This window comes from Ranitomeya imitator, chromosome 1, assembly GCF_032444005.1.
Source record: "Ranitomeya imitator isolate aRanImi1 chromosome 1, aRanImi1.pri, whole genome shotgun sequence".
Lineage (NCBI taxonomy): Eukaryota > Metazoa > Chordata > Amphibia > Anura > Dendrobatidae > Ranitomeya > Ranitomeya imitator.
The window spans coordinates 113,604,759-113,629,508 of record NC_091282.1 but is presented as its reverse complement, the minus strand read 5'-3'; the positions used below and the strand labels follow the sequence as shown (position 1 = coordinate 113,629,508).

The following is a 24,750-nucleotide window of genomic DNA, read 5'->3' as shown; positions in this document are numbered from 1 at the left end:
TAAATACTGTTAAATAGGGCCTGTGCTGTGCGTTACTATGGTGTATGTAGTGTACCCTGATTCCCCATGTATGCCGAGAAATACATTACCAAAGTCGGCGTTTTCGCCTGTCAATCAGGCTGGAGATGCAAACTCGGCTTTGGGAAAATGGCCGCCGCGATCTCTTCTGCGCACGCGCGGCATCCCGCGGCCATTTTCCTGAAGCCCCGTGCAGCAGAGCACTACATCTGCGCACGCGCGGCCCCAGGAAGATGGCCGCCCGCACCGATGAAAGGAATGACAGCGCAGATCGCGCGCTGTGTCTTCACGTGGGCACAGGGAATCCGGACCTTGGACATGCGCACACCACTACGCCACCAACGGAAACCTGGGGAAGAAAAGAACGCTGTGAACACGCCCACCTGACCAGACCAGCCTGATTGACAGGCGAAAACGCCGACTTTGGTAATGTATTTCTCGGCATACATGGGGAATCAGGGTACACTACATACACTATAGTAACGCACAGCGCAGGCCCTATTTAACAGTATTTATAGCTCAATCTCAAAAAACGGGGTGACAGGTTCCCTTTAAAGGGAACCTGTCAGCAGGATTGTGCTGAGTAACGTCGGCGCCGTTATACTGAATACAGTGATACCTTGGTTAATGAAATCTGCCTTGTGGTTGTTGTTATAGATTATAGCAACAAATCAGGAAATAATAGTTGTATATCAATGTGAAATTGATTATATATTAATAATAATTGTGCCTGGTGTTGTAAAAAGAAGTGGTAACCACTTAAAGAACTTAAACACACCCACCACCAAAACTATGGAGTAACCATGGAAGTCCAGACAATTGTATAATACAATAGATATTACTTTATTTAACATTAGCAATAGTCATACAACACATAAAGCTAAAACAATTTGATAGAATATGTGCAAATATCAGGACAATTAAAATAATTGAAACATAATTATGATAAATATTATAAGTGGTGGACCAAGATATAATATCTATAGGCCTATGCTGTGTTTAGGTCATATAGGTAGGCTCCTAGTAGGAATATTAGGAATCTCCATATGAAAAGTGAAAAAAGTATTGTTCCGAAACGCGCGTCGGGGTGTGTGCATTATTAGGACCTGGTGGCACTGTAAGGTATGGAACTCCATCTATTGCACAGTATGATGCACTATGCACTATGATTTCTGCACAGGAGGTTTCTTGCTATTGAATTATTTATGTCACTTAGCACTTTATCTTCACCAAGGATGTATATATGTATGTAATAATATAATTATATACAGTTATTTATTATCTTTATAAAACATTAGTTTGTATCCATTTTTTTTCACACATTCTATCAAATTGTTTTAGCTTCATTTGTTGTATGACTATTGCTAATATTAAATAAATATCTATTGTATTATACAATTGTCTGGACTTCCATGGTTACTCCATAGTTTTGGTGGTGGGTGTGTTTCTTGTGGTTGTTGTGTAATCCTCCAAGATGGTGCCGCCTGCGCCTGCACAGTAGCATCTATCGCATCACCTCTATATACACCGATATGGCGCCCACCAGCGCAGTAGCACCTTTTAAAGGGAACCTGTCACCCCGTTTTTTCAGATTGAGATAAAAATACTGTTAAATAGGGCCTGCGCTGTGTGTTACAATAGTGTATGTAGTGTACCCCGATTCCCCACCTATGCTGCGAAATACATTACCAAAGTCGCCGTTTTCGCCTGTCAATCAGGCTGGTCAGGTCAGGTGGGTGTGGTGACATCGCTGTTTCTTCCCCAGCTTTCCGTTGGTGGCGTAGTGGTGTGCGCATGTCCAAGTGCCGAATCCACTGCGCGCACGTGAAGAAACAGCGCGCGATCTGCGCTATTACCCTTGTCATCGGTGGGGGCGGCCATGCGTGCGCAGATGGAGTGCTCTGCTGCACGGGGCTTCAGGAAAATGGCCGCCCCGATCTCCATCTGCGCACGCGCGGCATCCCGCGGCCATTTTCCTGAAGCCCCGTTCAGCAGAGCACTCCATCTGCGCACGCGCAACCCCAGGAAGATGGCCGCCCCCACCGATGACAAGGGTAATAGCGCAGATCGCGCGCTGTTTCTTCACGTGCGCACAGTGGATTCGGCACTTGGACATGCGCACACCACTACGCCACCAACGGAAAGCTGGGGAAGAAACAGCGATGTCACCACACCCACCTGACCTGACCAGCCTGATTGACAGGCGAAAACGGCAACTTTGGTAATGTATTTCGCAGCATAGGTGGGGAATCAGGGTACACTACATACACTATTGTAACGCACAGCGCAGGCCCTATTTAACAGTATTTTTATCTCAATCTGAAAAAACGGGGTGACAGGTTCCCTTTAATGTTTTTTTTTTTATACTCCTCAGAAAAACATAAAGCACAGTTATTAACTGCACATTACGCATGCAATTATGCTGCAGAGAATGTGCCATGGCCGGCTGTTATGAACTGGTGGTTTAGGAGCAACATGGGACGAGCTCTGAAGGAAGTGGTACCTGTACTGACCGCAGTCCCTAAGTTCAACACAACACTAGAAGTAGCCGTGGGATGCTCCTGACACTCCCTAGGCACCTCGTCACAGCCTGAGAACTAATAATAATAATAATAATAATAATAATAATAATTTTTATTTATCTAGCGCCAACATATTCCGCAGCGCTTTACAAATTATAGAGGGGACTTGTACAGACAATAGACATTACAGCATAACAGAAATACAGTTCAAAACAGATACCAGGAGGAATGAGGGTCCTGCTCGCAAGCTTACAAACTATGAGGAAAAGGGGAGACACGAGAGGTGGATGGTAACAATTGCTTTAGTTATTCGGACCGGCCATAGTGTAAGGCTCGGGTGTTCATGTAAAGCTGCATGAACCAGTTAACTACCCCTAAAGATAGAAACAGGAAAACTATCTTGCCTCAGAGAAAATCCCCAAAGGATAGATAGCCCCCCACAAGTAATGACTGAGTGGAGAGGGAAAAGACATACACAGAATGAAACCAGGATGTAGCACAGGAGGCCAGTCTAGCTAGATAGATAGGACAGGATGGAATACTGTGCGGTCAGTATAAAAAACTACAAAAAATCCACACAGAGTTAACAAAAATCTCCACACCTGACTAAAGGTGTGGAGGGTAAATCTGCTTCCCAGAGCTTCCAGCTTCACTGAATTAATTCATACTGACAAAACTGGACAAAACATAGAAAGCACAGAACGGATAAGTCCACAACCTGTGGACAGAAAAGAGCAAGCAAGGACTTAACTTTGCTGAACTGGTCAGGATAACAGGGACATCCAAGAGAGATGTGAATCCAACCAGGAACCATTGGCAAGTGGCACTGGCTGAAGGGAAGAGCCAGGCAAAAATAGCCGAGCAGAAAGACAATCAGTGGAAGCAGCTGCAGACTGCTAAATCCAAGGAGCAGCCATACCACTTAAAACCACCGGAGGGAGCCCAAGAGCGGAATTCACAACAGCCGGCGCCAGCCTGCAGAAGGGCTTTATTTTTTTTCTTCAGTATGTCAGTGAGGGATCAGTGACCGGTCAGCAGTCTGCATTATGAATACCTAATCAGAGCACCACATGAAGACCCCCACAGGCCGCCCCGGGGCACGAGCATATCATTAACACAAAACTAAAAATAAAGATTAAACAATAACCACAAGACAGATTTCATCAACCAAAGTATCATTTTAATCAGTATAACGGCACCGACCTGACACTGTAGGTTACTGTGCACAATCCTGCTGACAGGATCCCTTTAAGAGTAAGAAAATATATATTACCAAAATAAGTGTCGAATCCCCGGCGGGTTGGGAGGCAGTCAGTTTTATAGATGCCAAGGTGCCACTTTCCAACCATGTGGGTGGTATATCCGGCTTCCTTCAGTAACTGAGGCAGCAGCTTTTCATCCAGAGGAAGACAATGGGGCTGACACGGCCATATTATCTGATGCTGCAGACCTGTGTGAATCTTAGGAAGAGAGAAACACATTAGTGCTCCATATGTTATACAGAAGGAAATAAGACCTGTCCGCCAATGCACCAGGACATAAATGACAAGAAATCTCGACATTTTCCCATTTTAGGTACTTATCAGGGAGTCTTTATAGCGAACCCTCACATACAACGGCATATGTGGCCACTTCGCGGTGGCACACCTGGGCAGAACAGAGTCGTCATCTCACCAGATAGCAGCATATAGCGCCCCCATGATTTCCATACACACACTGCTCAGGAGAAGATTGCCCGAGGCCGCCAACACTATGAATGCACCATGCTGTGGTTTCTATGTGGATTTTGTGTGAAAAAGTAAGATATACGCTGGGGTCACACAAGCGTATTAACAAAAAGGTCTGATTTTCATCCAGAAAAGTGGGAAAAAAATTTATTTCTCACTTGTCATCCATTTACAATCCATTTTTTACAGCAGTTATTAATCAGTTGCAGGGCCATTTACAGTTTCCTGATAAAGGACTGCAATGTATACGTATATAGAGATTGGATGCTGTACTGTAGCTCCGTATGGCAACCGATTTTGTTTTTTTTTATTACGGTGCTGTGAGGGAGTAGCGGATGCATGAGAGTAGTAGTATGAGAGTAGCGGGTGCTTTACCACTGAATGTGGCATCCAGGTACCGTAATAACACTACATAGTGGGGCCGCTCATTTACAGTAATGAATATGCGGCTCCACCTCCCATAGGGGTGGAGCCGCATATTCAATACTGTAATCGGCGGCCCCACGTGACCGCATACAGGAGAAGATGCGGCCAGAACAGGAAGCAGTGACAGCCAACGAGGGAGCTTGGTGCGTGTGGTACCCAGTGGGCACACGGGCGGCACAAGTGTGCCGCACGTATGTGTTGTGGATTCTGTTTTTGGGCTCCCTCTGGTGGTTACAGATGGTACTGGGTGACTTGTGTTCTCTGCGGTCTCTGGTGTCCACCTGTTCTATCAGGATATGGGAGTTTCCTATTTAACCTGGCTTTCTTGTCATTTCCTCGCCGGCGATCAATGTAATCAGTGTGTCTTGTTACCTCTGCTTCCCGCTTCTGTTATCTTCAGGACAAGCTAAGTTTTTGATTTTCATGTTCCACGTTTTGCTTTATTTTTGTTTTAGTCCAGCTTGCAGTTATGTGATTCCTTGTTGCTGGTTGCTCTAGTGGGCTGATATTACTCCTCATGTTCCATGAGTTGGCACATGAGTTCAGGTAATTTCAGGATGGTTTTTTGTAGGGTTTTTCGCTGACCGCGCAGTTCACTTTTGTATCCTCTGCTATCTAGTTTTAGCGGGCCTCATTTTGCTGAATCTGTTTTCATTACTACGTATGTGCTTTCCTCTCATTTCACCGTCATGACATGTGGGGGGCTGCTATTTCTGTGGGGTGTTTCTCTGGAGGCAAGAGAGGTCTTTGTTTCTTCTAATAGGGGAAGCTAGTCCTTCGGCTGGCGCGAGACGTCTAGAATCATCGTAGGCACGTTCCCCGGCTACTGCTAGTGTTGTGAATTAGGTTCAGGATCGCGGTCAGCTCAGTTTCCATCACCCTAGAGCTTGTTCTGTTTTTTTGTGTGCTTGTCCTTTTGTGATCCCCTGCCATTGGGATCATGACAGTATCGCCGGCCCAAAAGTGGTAATCGTATTGGCTGAAGTAGGAGGAAAAGTAGTCTGAGGAAGTTTTTTTTTTTTTTTTTTTTTTTTCCTTCCCTCAGAGTTTGCTGCCTAGCCTTAATTGCAGCCTGGCTGCGTCTTACCTCCTCTTAATCCTTGAATGGCTCTGACCTCAGCTGTTTATCATGGACGTCCAGAGTTTGGCTTCCAGCCTGAATAATCTTGCTGCTAAGGTTCAAAATATACAAGATTTTGTTGTACATGCTCCTATGTCTGAACCTAGAATTCCTATCCCAGAGTTTTTTTCTGGAGATAGATCTAGTTTTCTGAATTTTAGGAACAATTACAAGTTGTTTCTTTCTTTGAAATCTCGCTCCTCTGGAGACCCTGCTCAGCAAGTCAAAATTGTAATATCTTTCCTGCGGGGTGACCCTCAGAATTGGGCATTTGCATTGGCACCAGGGGATCCTGCGTTGCTCAATGTGGATGCGTTTTTTCTGGCATTGGGTTTGCTCTATGAGGAACCTAACCTAGAGATTCAGGCTGAAAAAGCTTTATTGGCTCTCTCTCAGGGGCAAGATGAAGCAGAAATATATTGTCAGAAATTTCGGAAATGGTCGGTGCTTACTCAGTGGAATGAGTGCGCCCTGGCTGCAAGATTCAGAGATGGCCTTTCTGAGGCCATTAAAGATGTTATGGTGGGGTTGCCGGCGCCTACAGGTCTGAATGAGTCTATGACTATGGCTATTCAGATTGATCGGCGTTTACGGGAGCGCAAACCTGTGCACCATTTGGCGGTGTCTTCTGAACAGGCACCTGAGACAATGCAATGTGATAGAATTCAGTCCAGAAGTGAACGGCAAAACTATAGGCGGAAAAATGGGTTGTGTTTTTATTGTGGTGATTCAGCTCATGTTAGATCAGCATGCTCTAAACGCACAAAAAAGGTTGATAAGTCTGTTGCCATTAGTACTTTACAGTCTAAGTTCATTCTGTCTGTGACTCTGATTTGTTCATTATCAGACATTTCCGTCGATGCCTATGTGGATTCAGGCGCTGCCCTGAGTCTTATGGATTGGTCATTTGCCAACCGCTGTGGGTTTAGTCTGGAGCCTCTGGAAGTCCCTATTCCTTTGAAAGGAATTGACTCTACACCTTTGGCTATGAATAAACCTCAGTACTGGACACACGTGACCATGCGTATGACTCCCGTTCATCAGGAGGTGATTCGCTTCCTGGTACTGTATAATTTACATGATGTCTTAGTGCTTGGTCTGCCATGGTTACAAACTCATAACCCAGTCTTGGACTGGAAGGCGATGTCTGTGTTAAGCTGGGGATGTCAGGGGGTTCATGATGATGCACCTCCGATTTCTATCGCTTCATCTACTCCTTCTGAGGTTCCTGTATTTTTGTCTGATTATCGGGATGTTTTTGAGGAGCCTAAGCTCAATTCGCTTCCTCCTCACAGGGATTGCGATTGTGCTATAGATTTGATTCCTGGCAGTAAATTTCCTTAAGGTCGTTTGTTCAATCTGTCAGTGCCAGAGCATACTGCTATGCGGGATTATGTTAAGGAGTCCTTGGAAAAGGGACATATCCGTCCATCTTCATCTCCTTTGGGAGCAGGTTTTTTTTTCGTGGCCAAAAAAGATGGTTCCTTGAGGCCTTGTATAGATTACCGTCTTTTGAATAAGATTACGGTCAAATATCAGTATCCTTTGCCATTGTTGACTGATTTGTTCGCTCGCATTAAGGGGGCTAAATGGTTCACTAAGATTGATCTTCGGGGTGCGTATAATCTTGTGCGGATTAAGCAGGGTGATGAGTGGAAAACCGCATTTAATACGCCTGAGGGCCATTTTGAGTATTTGGTGATGCCTTTTGGACTTTCTAATGCTCCTTCTGTCTTCCAGTCCTTTATGCACGATATTTTCCGTGAATATCTGGATAAATTTATGATTGTGTATTTGGATGATGTTTTGGTTTTTTCTGATGACTGGGAGTCCCATGTTCAGCAAGTCAGGAAGGTGTTTCAGGTCCTGCGGGCCAATTCTTTGTTTGTAAAAGGTTCAAAGTGTCTCTTTGGAGTCCAGAAGATTTCTTTTTTGGGGTATATTTTTTCCCCTTCTACTATTGAGATGGATCCCGTCAAGGTTCAAGCTATTTGTGACTGGACGCAGCCTACATCTCTTAAGAGTCTACAGAAGTTCTTGGGCTTTGCTAATTTTTATCGTCGTTTCATAACTAATTTTTCTAGTGTTGTTAAGCCTTTGACGGATCTGACTAAGAAGGGTGCTGATGTTGCTGATTGGTCTCCTGCGGCTGTGGAGGCCTTTCAGGAACTTAAGCGCCGGTTTTCTTCTGCTCCTGTGTTGCGTCAGCCAGATGTTTCGCTTCCTTTTCAGGTTGAGGTTGATGCTTCTGAGATTGGAGCGGGGGCGGTTTTGTCGCAGAGAAGCTCCGATTGCTCGGTGATGAAGCCATGTGCGTTCTTTTCTAGAAAGTTTTCGCCCACTGAGTGGAATTATGATGTTGGTAATCGGGAGCTTTTGGCCATGAAGTGGGCATTTGAGGAGTGGCGTCATTGGCTTGAGGGTGCTAGACATCGTGTGGTGGTCTTGACTGATCACAAAAATCTGATTTACCTTGAGTCTGCCAAGCGTCTGAATCCTAGACAGGCTCGTTGGTCACTGTTTTTCTCCCGTTTCGATTTTGTGGTTTCATACCTGCCAGGTTCAAAGAATGTGAAGGCGGATGCTCTTTCTAGGAGTTTTGTGCCTGATTCCCCTGGAAATTCTGAGCCCACTGGTATCCTTAGGGATGGGGTGATTTTGTCGGCTGTCTTCCCAGACTTGCGACGTGCTTTGCAGGAGTTTCAGGCGGATAAACCTGATCGTTGTCCGCCTGAAAGACTGTTTGTTCCGGATAATTGGACCAGTAGAGTCATCTCCGAGGTCCATTCTTCTGCGTTGGCAGGTCATCCTGGAATATTTGGTACTAGGGACTTGGTGTGGTTGTCTTCTCGTTTTGTTCCTATGGAGGTCTCTTCTCCTAAGTTCAAGCCTCGGTTTATCGGTCTCTATAGGATCTTGGAAATTCTTAACCCTGTGTCGTTTCGTTTGGATCTCCCAGCATCGTTTGCTATTCATAATGTGTTCCATCGGTCGTTGTTGCGGAAGTATGAGGTACCTGTTGTTCCTTCGCTTGAGCCTCCTGCTCCGGTGCTGGTGGAGGGAGAATTGGAGTATGTTGTGGAGAAGATCTTGGATTCTCGTGTTTCCAGACGGAAACTTCAGTATTTGGTCAAGTGGAAGGGTTATGGTCAGGAGGATAATTCTTGGGTGGTTGCCTCTGATGTTCATGCTGCTGATTTGGTCCGTGCATTTCATAGGGCTCATCCTGGTCGCCCTGGTGGTTCTCGTGAGGGTTCGGTGACCCCTCCTCAAGGGGGGGGGTACTGTTGTGGATTCTGTTTTTGGGCTCCCTCTGGTGGTTACAGATGGTACTGGGTGACTTGTGTTCTCTGCGGTCTCTGGTGTCCACCTGTTCTATCAGGATATGGGAGTTTCCTATTTAACCTGGCTTTCTTGTCATTTCCTCGCCGGCGATCAATGTAATCAGTGTGTCTTGTTACCTCTGCTTCCCGCTTCTGTTATCTTCAGGACAAGCTAAGTTTTTGATTTTCATGTTCCACGTTTTGCTTTATTTTTGTTTTAGTCCAGCTTGCAGTTATGTGATTCCTTGTTGCTGGTTGCTCTAGTGGGCTGATATTACTCCTCATGTTCCATGAGTTGGCACATGAGTTCAGGTAATTTCAGGATGGTTTTTTGTAGGGTTTTTCGCTGACCGCGCAGTTCACTTTTGTATCCTCTGCTATCTAGTTTTAGCGGGCCTCATTTTGCTGAATCTGTTTTCATTACTACGTATGTGCTTTCCTCTCATTTCACCGTCATTACATGTGGGGGGCTGCTATTTCTGTGGGGTGTTTCTCTGGAGGCAAGAGAGGTCTTTGTTTCTTCTAATAGGGGAAGCTAGTCCTTCGGCTGGCGCGAGACGTCTAGAATCATCGTAGGCACGTTCCCCGGCTACTGCTAGTGTTGTGAATTAGGTTCAGGATCGCGGTCAGCTCAGTTTCCATCACCCTAGAGCTTGTTCTGCTTTTTGTGTGCTTGTCCTTTTGTGATCCCCTGCCATTGGGATCATGACACGTATGCCACACTGATGTGCCACAGAAACGTAGGGGCACACGGACACGGATAATTCCGGTACCGATTTTTTCAGGGACTGGAATTATCGGGACGTGTGAAACCGGCCTAAAGGAGTGGTTCTGCAGGTGGGGACCACAGACCACATCTCAGTACCAATGCTTTCTGGCTAATGTTTTGGTCACACTTGAATGTTGGTTGAGCTTTCACACTCGTGGTAGCATGAGACAGACTGTACAACCCACACAAGTGGCTCAGGTAGTGCAGCTCATCCAGGATGGCACATCAATGCGAGTTGTGGCAAGAAGGTTTGCTGTGTCTGTCAGCATAGTGTCCAGAGGCTTGAGGCGCTACCAGGAGACAGGCCAGTACACCAAGAGACTTGGAGGTGGATGTAGGATGGCAACAACCCAGCAGCAGGACCGCTAACTCAGCCTTTGTGCAAGGAGGAACAGGAGGAGCACTGCTGTTATGAACAGGTGATTCAGAACCACAATGGACCTGGTGGTTACGAGCACAGAAAATGACCTGATAGTTGCTAATCACATAGGACGAGCTCTGAGACGTGGGAACTCTGCTGACCACAAATCCTAATCCTATCATACCACACTAAAGGTAGCCGTGGAGCGTTCCTGACCAGACCTAGACGCCTCGGGCACAGCCTGAGAAACTAGCTAGCCCTGAAGATAGAAAAATAAGCCTACCTTGCCTCAGAGAAATTCCCCAAAGGAAAAGGCAGCCCCCCACATGTAATGACTGAGTTAAGATGAAAATACAAACACAGGGATGAAATAGATTTTAGCAAAGTGAGGCCCGACTTACTGAATAGACCGAGGATAGGAAAGACAGCTTTGCGGTCAGTACAAAAACCTACAAACAACCACGCAGAGGGGGCAAAAAGACCCTCCGCACCGACTAACGGTACGGAGGTGCTCCCTCTGCGTCTCAGAGCTTCCAGCAAGCAAGAAAAACCAATATAGTAAGCTGGACAGAAAAAATAGCAAACAGAAGAAACACAAGCAGAACTTAGCTTATGCAGGGCAGACAGGCCACAAGAACGATCCAGGAGAAAGCAAGACCAATACTGGAACACTGACTGGAGGCCAGGAACAAAGAACTAGGTGGAGTTAAATAGAGCAGCACCTAACGACTTAACCTCGTCACCTGAGGAAGGAAACTCAGAAGCCGCAGCCCCACTCACATCCACCAGAGGAAGCTCATAGACAGAACCAGCCGAAGTACCACTCATGACCACAGGAGGGAGCTTGACCACAGAATTCACAACAGTACCCCCCCTTGAGGAGGGGTCACCGAACCCTCACCAGAGCCCCCAGGCCGACCAGGATGAGCCAAATGAAAGGCACGAACCAGATCGGCCGCATGAACATCAGAGGCAAAGACCCAGGAATTATCTTCCTGACCATAACCCTTCCACTTAACCAGGTACTGGAGTTTCCGTCTCGAAATACGAGAATCCAAAATCTTCTCCACTATATACTCCAAATCCCCCTCAACCAAAACCGGGGCAGGAGGATCAACGGATGGAACCACAGGTGCCACGTATCTCCGCAACAATGACCTATGGAATACGTTATGGATGGAAAAAGAAGCTGGAAGGGTCAAACGAAAAGACACAGGATTAAGAACCTCAGAAATCCTATACGGACTAATGAAACGAGGCTTAAATTTAGGAGAGGAAACCTTCATAGGAATATAACGAGATGAAAACCAAACCAAATCCCCAACACGAAGTCGGGGACCCACACAGCGCCTGCGGTTAGCGAAACGTTGAACCCTCTCCTGAGACAATGTCAAATTGTCCACCACATGAGTCCAAATCTGCTGCAACCTATCCACCACAGTATCCACACCAGGACAGTCAGAAGACTCAACCTGCCCTGAAGAGAAACGAGGATGGAAACCAGAATTGCAGAAAAACGGCGAAACCAAAGTAGCCGAGCTGGCCCGATTATTAAGGGCGAACTCAGCCAAAGGCAAAAAGGACACCCAATCATCCTGATCGGCAGAAACAAAACATCTCAGATATGTTTCCAAGGTCTGATTGGTTCGTTCAGTCTGGCCATTTGTCTGAGGATGGAAAGCAGAGGAAAAAGACAAATCAATGCCCATCCTAGCACAAAAGGCTCGCCAAAACCTCGAAACAAACTGGGAACCTCTGTCAGAAACGATATTCTCCGGAATGCCATGTAAACGAACCACATGCTGGAAGAACAATGGCACCAAATCAGAGGAGGAAGGCAATTTAGACAAGGGTACCAAATGGACCATCTTAGAGAAGCGATCACAAACAACCCAAATGACCGACATTTTTTGAGAGACGGGGAGATACGAAATAAAATCCATAGAGATATGTGTCCATGGCCTCTTCGGGACTGGCAAGGGCAAAAGCAACCCACTGGCACGAGAACAGCAGGGCTTAGCCCGAGCACAAATCCCACAGGACTGCACAAACGAACGCACATCCCGTGACAGAGACGGGCACCAAAAGGATCTAGCCACCAAATCTCTGGTACCAAAGATTCCAGGATGACCAGCCAACACCGAACAATGAACCTCAGAGATAACTTTACTCGTCCATTTATCAGGGACAAACAGTTTCTCCGCTGGGCAACGGTCAGGTCTATTAGCCTGAAATTTTTGCAGCACCCGCCGCAAATCAGGGGAGATGGCAGACAAAATTACCCCCTCTTTGAGAATACCCGCCGGCTCAGACAAACCCGGAGAGTCGGGCACAAAACTCCTAGACAGGGAATCCGCCTTCACATTTTTAGAGCCCGGAAGGTACAAAACCACAAAGTCACAACGGGAGAAAAACAGCGACCAACGAGCCTGTCTAGGATTCAACCGTTTGGCAGACTCAAGATAAGTCAAGTTCTTGTGATCAGTCAAGACCACCACGCGATGCTTAGCTCCTTCAAGCCAATGACGCCACTCCTCGAATGCCCACTTCATGGCCAGCAACTCTCGATTGCCAACATCATAATTACGCTCAGCAGGCAAAAACTTCCTGGAAAAGAAGGCGCATGGTTTCATCACCGAGCCATCAGAACTTCTTTGCGACAGCCCCTGCTCCAATCTCAGAAGCATCAACCTCGACCTGGAACGGGAGCGAAACATCTGGTTGGCACAACACAGGGGCAGAAGAAAAACGACGCTTCAACAGCAGCAGAAGACCAATTGACCACATCAGCACCCTTCTTGGTTAAATCAGTCAACTATTTAGCAATACTAGAAAAATTATTGATGAAGCGACGATAAAAATTAGCAAAGCCCAGGAACTTTTGCAGACTCTTCAGAGATGTCGGCTGAGTCCAATCATAAATGGCCTGAACTTTAACAGGGTCCATCTCGATAGTAGAAGCGGAAAAAATGAAACCCAAAAACGAAATCTTCTGAACACCAAAGAGACACTTTGAACCCTTCACAAACAAAGAATTCGCACGCAGGACCTGGAACACCATTCTGACCTGCTTCACGTGAGACTCCCAATCATCCGAGAAGACCAAAATATCATCCAAGTATACAATCAGGAATTTATCCAGGTACTCTCGGAAGATGTCATGCATTAAGGACTGAAACACCGATGGAGCATTAGAAAGCCCGAATGGCATAACCAGGTACTCAAAATTGCCCTCGGGCGTATTAAATGCTGTTTTCCATTCATCGCCTTGTTTAATACGCACAAGATTATACGCACCACGAAGATCTATCTTGGTGAACCAACTAGCCCCCTTAATCCGAGCAAACAAATCAGACAGCAGCGGCAAGGGGTACTGAAATTTGACCGTGATTTTATTTAGAAGGTGGTAATCAATACAAGGTCTCAGCGAACCATCCTTCTTGGCCACAAAAAAGAACCCTGCTCCCAATGGCGACGACGACGGGCGAATATGACCCTTCTCCAAGGATTCTTTTACGTAACTCCGCATAGCGGCGTGCTCAGGCACAGACAAATTAAACAGTCGACCTTTAGGAAATTTACTACCAGGAATCAAATCGATAGCACAATCACAGTCCCTATGCGGAGGTAGGGCACTGGACTTGGGCTCATCAAATACAGCCCAGTAATCCGACAAGAACTCTGGGACCTCAGAAGGGGTGGATGATGAAATGGACAGAAATGGAACATCACCATGTACCCCCTGACAACCCCAGCTGGACACAGACATAGATTTCCAATCTAATACTGGGTTATGGACTTGTAGCCATGGCAACCCCAACACGACCACATCATGCAGATTATGCAACACCAAAAAGCGAATATCCTCCTGATGCGCAGGAGCCATGCACATGGTCAGCTGGGTCCAGTACTGAGGCTTATTCTTGGCCAAAGGTGTAGCATCAATTCCTCTCAATGGAATAGGATGCTGCAAGGGCTCCAAGAAAAACCCACAGCGCCTAGCATACTCCAAGTCCATCAAATTCAGGGCAGCGCCTGAATCCACAAATGCCATGACAGAATAGGACGACAAAGAGCAGATCAAATTAACGGACAAAAGAAATTTCGACTGTACCGTACCAATGGTGGCAGACCTAGCGAACCGCTTAGTGCGCTTAGGACAATCGGAGATAGCATGAGTGGAATCACCACAGTAAAAACACAGCCCATTCCGACGTCTGTGTTCTTGCCGTTCAGCTCTGGTCAAAGTCCTATCGCACTGCATAGGCTCAGGTTTATGCTCAGGTAATACCGCCAAATGGTGCACAGTTTTACGCTCACGCAAGCGTCGATCGATCTGAATGGCCAAAGACATAGACTCATTCAGACCAGCAGGCATACGAAATCCCACCATGACATCCTTAAGGGCTTCAGAGAGACCCTTTCTGAAAATTGCTGCCAGAGCACATTCATTCCATTGAGTGAGCACAGACCACTTCCTAAATTTCTGACAATATATCTCTACCTCATCCTGACCCTAACACAGAGCAAGCAAGATTTTCTCTGCCTGATCCACTGAATTAGGTTCATCATAACGCAACCCGAGCGCCAGAAAAAACGCATCAATATCACATAATGCAGGATCTCCTGGCGCAAGGGAAAATGCCCAGTCTTGAGGGTCGCCACGTAATAAAGAAATAATGATCTTAACTTGTTGAACTGGGTCAGAGGAGCGGGGTTTCAAAGCCAGAAATAGTTTACAATTATTTTTGAAATTCAGAAACTTAGCTCTATCTCCAGAAAATAACTCAGGAATAGGAATTTTAGGTTCTAACATAGGATTCTGAACCACTAAATCTTGAATGTTCTGTACACTTATAGCGAGATTATCCATCAAAGAGGACAGACCTTGAATGTCCATGTCTACACCTGTGTTCTGAACCACCCTGATGTAAAGGGGAAAAGAAAGACAAAACACAGTGCAAAGAAAAAAAAATGGTCTCAGAACTTCTCTTTTCCCTCTATTGAGAAGCATTAGTACTTTGGGCCTCCAGTACTGTTATGAACAGGTGATTCAGAACCACAATGGACCTGGTGGTTACGAGCACAGAAAATGACCTGATAGTTGCTAATCACATAGGACGAGCTCTGAGACGTGGGAACTCTGCTGACCACAATTCCTAATCCTATCATACCACACTAAAGATAGCCGTGGAGCGTTCCTGACCAGACCTAGACGCCTCGGGCACAGCCTGAGAAACTAGCTAGCCCTGAAGATAGAAAAATAAGCCTACCTTGCCTCAGAGAAATTCCCCAAAGGAAAAGGCAGCCCCCCACATATAATGACTGTGAGTTAAGGCTACGTTCAAATTAGCGTTGCGCGCCGGTGCGACGCAACGGCGACGCAACGCACGACACACCAAAAACGCGCGCAAATACGCTGCGTTTTGCGACGCGTGCGTCGTTTTTTGACGAAAATCGGACGCACGAAAAATGCAACTTGTTGCATTTTCTTGCGTCCGACGCTAGCGTCGGAAACGACGCACGTGTCGAAAAACGCTAACAAAAAAACGCACGCGTCCCCTATGTTAAACATAGGGGCGCGTCGCCGCTGCGTCGCCGACGCAACAGCGACGCACATTAGCGTAACGCTAATGTGAACGTAGCCTAAGATGAAAATACAAACACAGGGATGAAATAGATTTTAGCAAAGTGAGGCCCGACTTACTGAATAGACTGAGGATAGGAAAGATAGCTTTGCGGTCAGCACAAAAACCTACAAACAACCACGCAGAGGGGGCAAAAAGACCCTCCGCACCGACTAACGGTACGGAGGTGCTCCCTCTGCGTCTCAGAGCTTCCAGCAAGCAAGAAAAACCAATATAGCAAGCTGGACAGAAAAAATAGCAAACAGAAGTAACACAAGCAGAACTTAGCTTATGCAGGGCAGACAGGCCACAAGAACGATCCAGGAGAAAGCAAGACCAATACTGGAACATTGACTGGAGGCCAGGAACAAAGAACTAGGTGGAGTTAAATAGAGCAGCACCTAACGACTTAACCTCGTCACCTGAGGAAGGAAACTCAGAAGCCGCAGCCCCACTCACATCCACCAGAGGAAGCTCATAGACAAAACCAGCCGAAGTACCACTCATGACCACAGGAGGGAGCTTGACCACAGAATTCACAACACACTGTCACAAACGGTAAGAAACCGACTCCATGAGGATGGTCTGAGTGCCCGACATCCACAGATGGGGGTTGTGCTCACAGCCCAACACTGTGCAGGACGCTTTGCATTTGCCACAGAACACCAGGATTGGAGCCCTGTTCTCTTCACAGATGAAAACAGGTTCACACTGAGCACATGTGAAAGATGTGACAGAGTCTAGAGACACCATGGAGAGCGATCTGCTGCCTGCAACATCCTTCAACATGACCGGTTTGGCAGTAGGTAAATAATGGTGTGGGGTGGCATTTCTTTGGAGTCATCCATGTAATCATGACAACGCGTTGAGATTCCTACCTATATGGTTCGTGCTGAAGTCTGCATCCCCCATGTTTAAAGTTTGTGAATAAAGAAAATTCTTTTTTACGGATTCGGTGAAGCTGGACATTCCTTCTTTTTTTGACTTTACACGCCTGGACACAGCGGGTCCGTGCTCCCGAAGATTGGTTTATGCATCACGGGTGAGCTGGCTTATTTTTCTTCTTTCCAAGTCCTCCATGTGCTTGCCAGAGGTAGCCTGACTGCCATTAGGTACCGAGATGAGATCCTCAGACCACTTGTGAGACCATATGCTGGTGCGGTTGGCCCTGGGTTACTCCCAACGCAGGACAATGCCAGACCTCATGTGGCTGGAGTGTGTCAGCAGTTCCTGCAAGATGAAGGCCATGAAGCTATAGTCTGGCCCGCCCGTTCCCTAGACCTCAATCCAGTTGAACACATCTGGGACATCATGTCTCGCACCATCCACCAATGTCACGTTGCACCACAGACTGTTCAGGAGTTGGCGGATGCTTTGCAAACTGGCTGTGCCACACTGCGCTGTTCATGACCCAGAAGTGACTTTTATGGTTCATACATCAGACATGCGCTATCCGATGTTCTATTTCATAGCACTAGGACCAATAAATAAATTCCCCACGACGCTCGCACAGACGTCAGAAAGGTGAAGTGGGTTCATTGGCCGTGAACTCCTGGGACCTGTCTGACGGCACCGCAAGCAAAATAACTTTTTCACGCTCGCAGTGCCCTCAGACAGGGAACAGCAGTTCACAAGGAGACACGGAGCACACGCCACTCAGTGTTGACTGGATGACAGGCTGTATGGTCGCATCATGCATTCATGCAGCCTGCCATCTAGATGTAGCAGAGCTGGACCTGTTGTGTGAGAAGAGGATTAGCAGCATCTCTGCAGAAAGATGAGGAATATTGTTTGTTCGTTATTGACTTCTTTTGGAGATGACTAGGGCATCGGGGGAATGGGCGAGGTCGTAAGTATGGTTTAATTAGGAAAATTAAAGGAGTCTGTCATTCTTTCAATTAAAGGACTTTTTTTCTGGGTGTCTGTGTTTTCTTACAATGGGACTATGGGGTTAGTAATGTGGACATCTTATAGACTCCTCTCCATTACTAACCTAGGGGCTTGGTGTCACCTGACAATACAAAGGTCACATCAACCACCCCAACTATCACCTCGCTTGCCACCTCTACAGGGCAAGTGGGAAAAGCGAGGCTAAGTGTCAAAATTGGCACATCTAGGAGATGTGCCTTTTCTGGGGCGGCTGAGAGATGATGTTTTTAGCCTGGGGGGAGCCAGTATCCATCTCCCCTTCCTAGGCTAATAATATCAGCCCGCAGCTGTCTGCATAGCTTTTGCTGGTTATTAGTTATAGGGGAACCCCATGTCATTTTTTAGGGGGGTTCACGATTTTTAATAGCCAGAAAAGGCTAATTATATAGCTGTGAGCTGACATTAATAGCCTGGGAAGCTCGATGGGTATTACTCCCTTCCCAGGCTATAAACATCGGCCCCCAGCAGTTGGCTTTCACTCTGCTGGTTACAAAAAATGAACGGGAGCCCACGTCATTTTTTTCTGAAAAATAATTTCTTATTAACTAAATGTACAGTAAGCTGCACACACACTGTACTAATTGTATTTGTCACAGACATCTATATATCTACCTTTTCTATGTATCTACCTTTTCTATGTGTATTTACTGTATGTAATCTCTCTTTTTTATCCTGTCAGCTCCTGCAGTGATTTTATAGAACACGGCAGATGAATTATCGGCTTTTCTGCTATGTAATACATATACTGTGTATATGTGTGTGTTGTGTGTGTCACTGACATCTATATATTCTGTGTGTATATATCAATTCTTTCTATTCTATCCTGTCAGTGTGATTTTACTGCATACAGCACATGAATTGCCAGCTTTTCTTCTATCTAGTGTGTATGTGTGTTTTGACAAATATTTCCTTTGAAAACGATGTGTAAATGACAGAGTTGCAGTATGTAAAAAAAAAAAAAAAATATTTGCATTGGAATCGGATGTAAATCGGATGCTAGCTGTGAAAAATTGGATTGTACTCGCAGGACTCTCAGCAGGGAGACTTGGACCGATTTTTCATATGTTTAGTGTGACTCTAGCCTTAGAATGGAGCTCGGCTGCTGCTGCCTTCATTCCCTATAGAGCGCCCCAGCACCCACCCGACAGCCCAGAGCGCCCCCCGACAGCCCAGAGCGCCCCGGTGTCACCCGACAGCCCAGAGCGTCACCCGACAGCCCAGAGCGTCACCCGACAGCCCAGAGCGCCCCCCGACAGCCCAGAGCGCCCCGGCGTCACAGAGTGCCCGACAGCCCAGAGCGCCCCGGCGTCACAGAGTGCCCGACAGCCCAGAGCACCCCGGCGTCACCCGACAGCCCAGAGCGCCCCGGCGTCACCCGACAGCCCAGAGCGTCACCCGACAGCCCAGAGCGCCCCGGCGTCACCCGACAGCCCAGAGCGCCCCGGCGTCACCCGACAGCCCAGAGCGCCCCGGCGTCACCCGACAGCCCAGAGCGCCCCGGCGTCACCCGACAGCCCAGTGCGTCACCCGACAGCCCAGTGCGTCACCCGACAGCCCAGAGCGTCACCCGACAGCCCAGAGCGTCACCCGACAGCCCAGAGAGCCCCGACGTCACCCGACAGCCCAGAGCGCCCCGGCGTCACCCGAAAACCCAGTGCGTCACCCGACAGCCCAGTGCGTCACCCGACAGCCCAGAGAGCCCCGGCGTCACCCGACAGCCCAGAGCGCCCCGGCGTCACCCGACAGCCCAGAGCGTCACCCGACAGCCCAGTACGTCACCCGACAGCCCAGTACGTCACCCGACAGCCCAGAGCGTCACCCGACAGCCCAGTACGTCACCCGACAGCCCAAAGTGCCCCGGCGTCACCCGACAGCCCAGAGCGTCACCCGACAGCCCAGTGCGTCACCCGACAGCCCAGTGCGTCACCCGACAGCCCAGTGCGTCACCCGACAGCCCAGTGCGTCACCCGACAGCCCAGTGCGTCACCCGACAGCCCAGAGCGTCACCCGACAGCCCAGAGAGCCCCCGCCCCCCCCCCCCCGACAGCCCAGAGCGTCACCCGACAGCCCAGAGAGCCCCGACGTCACCCGACAGCCCAGAGCGCCCCGGCGTCACCCGAAAACCCAGTGCGTCACCCGACAGCCCAGTGCGTCACCCGACAGCCCAGAGAGCCCCGGCGTCACCCGACAGCCCAGAGCGCCCCGGCGTCACCCGACAGCCCAGAGCGTCACCCGACAGCCCAGTACGTCACCCGACAGCCCAGAGCGCCCCGGCGTCACCCGACAGCCCAGAGCGTCACCCGACAGCCCAGTACGTCACCCGACAGCCCAAAGCGCCCCCCGACAGCCCAGAGCGCCCCGGCGTCACCCGACAGCCCAGAGCGTCACCCGACAGCCCAGTACGTCACCCGACAGCCCAGAGCGTCACCCGACAGCCCAGTACGTCACCCGACAGCCCAGAGCGTCACGGCGTCACCCGACAGCCCAGAGCGCCCCGGCGTCACCCGACAGCACAGTGCACATAAGTCAGACTCAGTGCCCATAACACAAAAGCACAGTACAGCGCACAGATACCCCTCCTCTTTCTCTGCACAGAACTACAGCTCCCTAGATCACATGACCACAAGATCACATGACTTGGAGACCCGCTACACACAGTATCACCCTCCGTCCCCGGTGCTGACCTGGTACCGGCCGCTGAGCAGCTGGCTGCGGGAGGGGGTGCACAGCGGCTGCACGTAGTACGCCCCCAGTTCCACTCCCTGTGCGCACAGACGGTCCAGGTTCGGGGTTCTGATCTCGGAGCCGTGGAAGCCGACATCATGCCAGCCCAGGTCGTCAGCCAGGACGAAGACTATGTGCGGCGGGAGAGCGGGAGTGAGAGCTGCCTGGCAGAGGACGAGGGCAGCCCAGCTCAGCATCCTCCCCAGCCCCGGCATGGTGGTGGCAGGCAGTGTCCGCTCACTGCTCTACCGGCCGGGGAGGTGGTGCAGGAACTGACAGCCGGGTCCGCCCCATCCAACCATACGCCACGCCCTCCTAGCCTCAGCCACGCCCCTCTGCCCTTCCTAGCCTTCGCCCGCTGTGGGCACCGCTGCCCGCCTGTGACTGACAGGCGGCTCTATGGAGCACGAGTTACTGCCCAGGAATAACCGGATAGGTGCTGCTGGGTGCACGATGTGGAGCCCGGGACCTACTAAAAAGAATGAGGAAATATATAAAAAGAATGAACATAATAACTTATTGGTGCTAAACTATGGAGAAGTATAATCGGTTTCTGGTATGTTAGACATGGAATGAATATGCAATGTATGATAATGCAAATAATAAAGGCATGGACACAGCCTTACCATACACACACGTGTATACACTGGCGGACACAGTCAGAAAAGGGCCCCTGTGCAAGAACAATATATGGGCCCTTTGCAGCCTGAGAACTCCTAAAAATGCAAAATTGCACTTGCGTTGGAGCGAGAAATGGGCCCCCTTACCTCTTGGGCCCCTGTGCAGCCGCACAGGTTGCACCAATGGTATGTCCGCCCCTGCGTTTATATTATATGCTAATTCCCCACCTAACAAGCACAGGGAGTGTACTATACACCCGTTTATATGAGCTACATGTTCATTCCCTATTATCCAGGGGCATACCCACTGCAGTCGCAGACAGTGACACCACAAGCGGGCCCATGGGGGTGAGGGGCCAGCCGACACCAGCACAAACTTCCACTGGATGTGCATCCACAAACACACATTCAGCTGAAGTGTATTATGGCACAGAGACCCATCAGGTCCATACGTGGCAATGCACATTGCCAGCCAATCAGGCCAGCAGCTGACGGCGTGACTGGAGGCATATGGCAGTGACACCATGCACTCCCGTGGCATACATGCGGACGACTTCAGGAGATGAGCAGAGGGAGGGTGGGATAATAATTTTTTTCTATGAATTAAAAACAGCAACAGAAAGGGTGACATATATACCAGGATGGGGGAAATACACTGGGGATCCCTAGATATCACTGATTGAAATATTCTAGTTGCAAATCTTTATTCATTACATAGTGGAATGCGTTGAGAGCAATAAAACATAAAAACGATTAATGTAAATCAAAATTAATATCCCATGGAGGTCTGGATTTGTAATGATACTCAAAATCAAACACTGCGGCGACCCCAAACCCAAACCACCACAATCCCTTTCTCATGTAACCCTTAGACATACAAAATAAGACCTGACAACTAAAATTGATATGTGAAGGCCGGTCACAGCTTTATTAATGCATTTCATATAACTTGTAAACATATTTTAAAACGCTTAGAAAGGCACATAAAGTTAATTAACCACGCTCGCCGCCAAATGCCCTGTAGTCAAATCACAGGCACGTCAGCCGACGAGCCGTACCCGTGTCCTTTCTTTTATTCCCGCTGTGACTTGCATCTAAAATAAACAAAATACTAACGCTATAATAACGTTATAATATGAACATTAAAATGGGGAGGGCGGGTGGGAAAAGGCACCTCCGGGGCCCGCTGAAATGGGAGGAGGGAAAAAACGGGTTACCTCAGCAATTTATCTCACGTGAGGAAAGGGAAAGAGGGGGGGAGAATAAAACCACGCGTAGTGATTGGCTTACAGCCGTAAACACCGCCCACTACTAAAATTTTCATACATGTGGAGGGATAATACGTGGCCATGGCAACAAGAGGGAGAAGGGCACCGCAGTCAGAGGCACCATTCTTATTCAGTGCTGTGCCTGCCATTACAGGCTGATCCAACTTCTGTGGAAATGCCTCAAGACAAATGATGCTCAGTAGTGTGTGGCCTCCACGTGCCTGTATGACTCTCCTATAACGCCTGGGCATGCTCCTAATGAGGCAGCTGATGTTCTCCTGAAGGATCGTCTCTCAGACCTGGATTTGGATTAAAGCATCCGCCAACTCCTGGACAGTCTGTGGTGCAACGTGGCGTTGGTGGATGGAACGAGACATGATGTCCCAGATGTGCTCAGTTGGATTCAGGTCTGGGGGAACAGGTGGACCAGTCCATAGCATCAATGCCTTCATTATGCAGGAACTCACATTATGGCTGATCCGTTCAAAAGAAGCAATTGTTACAATCCACCTTTTGTGTGTCCCCCATTTCCTCATTGATTGTAAGCTTGCGAGCAGGGCCCTCATTCCTCTTAGTATCTGTTGTTTATGTGATTATTGTTATGCTGTAATGTCTTTTATTATCTGTACCAGTCTTTTCTAAAATGTAAAGTTCTGCGGAATATGTTGGCGCTATAGAAATACAATTATTATCTACTGACACACTTCAGCCACATGAGGCCTAGCATCATGTCTCATTCCATCCACCAATGCCACGTTGCATTACAGACTGTCCAGGAGGTGACTGCTTTAATTCCTGATGAGAACATCCGCTGCCTCATTAGGACCATGCCCAGGTGTGGAAGAGAGGTCATACAGGCACGTGGAGGCCATACACACAGCTGAGCATCATTTCCTTGTCTTGAGGCATTTCAACTGATGTTGGATAAGCCAGTAATTTGATTTTCCACTTTGATTTTGACTATCATTCCAAATCCAGACCTCCATGAGATATTTGTTTTGATTCACATTGATCATTTGTATATTTTATTGTTCTCAACACATTCCACTATCTAATATATAATTGCCTAGAATACTACTTCCTGCAATTTGTGCCAACTTCCGTGGCTTTGTCCGGAGCTAATGTCCGGAGCTAATGTCCGGAGCTAATGTCCGGAGCTAATGTCCGGAGCTAATGTCCGGAGATAAGTGACGTCAACAGTGTCCAGTGTCTGATTGGTTGCCGCCTGCTGCGAGCGACCAATCAGAAACGTGCTGTACTGTGACACACTCCGCCCGCCATTTTGGTGTGATTTTTGAATTTTTACCTCACAGCAAGTTTCTACTGCGTGGAGGCGGGCCCAGTGACGTTGCTCTTCAAGCTCCTGCCGAATTTCGTCAAAAAAATGATAATACCATTTACCAAAACTATATATATTTAGTTGTGAAGTGGTTCAGTGACATTTTCACACCAATTTTGAACTTTTGTTTGGTGTTTTCTCCATATACCGCCTATTATTCACTGACTGTTATACTGAGAGACTGCCGTTTATTAACCTCTTCTTTGCCACATTGGGTATATTGCTCTATTATTTGCCACATAAGGACATTGTCCATTATTGCCCAGCAATTTCTCTGCAATATAAACTGCCTATTTATTAATATCTGCATTCCTGCAAAGAACTATTGCCTATTATTAACTGGCTATTTTCCTACTACCTGACACTGCCTCTTATTAACCTGTTGTTTGCCACCACCACGCTTAAAGCTGTTTAGCTTAGCCAACATGAGCTCTAATAGTAAGGATACTAATGACACAGAGCCCAAAGCTGCTGATGGCGCACGTAAGATTAGGTCTGATAGAAAGTTTACTAATAATGCAGAGCAAAAAGACGCCGATGCCGCACGTAAGCGCAAACAGCGTGCTAACAAGAGTACAGAGGATAGATGCAAGCGCATGGACACTGTTAAGTATACTAATGACACAGAGTCCAAAGCTTATGATGGCGCACGTAAGATCAGGTCTGATATAAAGTATGGTAATGATGCAGAGCGAAAAGCCGCCGATGCCGGACGTAAGCGCAAACAGCGTGTTAACAAGAGTACAGAGGATAGATGCAAGTGCCTGGATACTGTTAAGTATACTAATGACACAGAGCCCAAAGCTGGTGATGGCGCACGTAAGATCAGGTCTGATATAAAGTATGGTAATGATGCAGAGCGAAAAGCCGTCGATGCCGCACGTAAGCGCAAACAGCGTGTTAACAAGAGTACAGAGGATAGATGCAAGCGCCTGGATACTGTTAAGTATACTAATGACACAGAGTCCAAAGCTGCT

General features: G+C 47.9%; 1 protein-coding gene across 1 annotated transcript in view; it reads right to left on the bottom strand.

Moving 5' to 3' along the window:
- The window catches only part of ARSB (arylsulfatase B), a 261,824-nt gene extending 240,949 nt beyond the window's left edge, over positions 1-20,875 (bottom strand). The window contains exons 1-2 of the mRNA XM_069749896.1: positions 20,507-20,875; positions 3,814-4,000 (exon numbers count right to left, since the gene is read on the bottom strand). Of these exons, the coding sequence (XP_069605997.1) occupies positions 3,814-4,000; positions 20,507-20,761 (442 nt within the window). The 5' untranslated portion in view covers positions 20,762-20,875. The remainder of the gene's footprint in view (positions 1-3,813; positions 4,001-20,506) is intronic.
- Between the last annotated feature and the right edge of the window lie 3,875 nt (positions 20,876-24,750).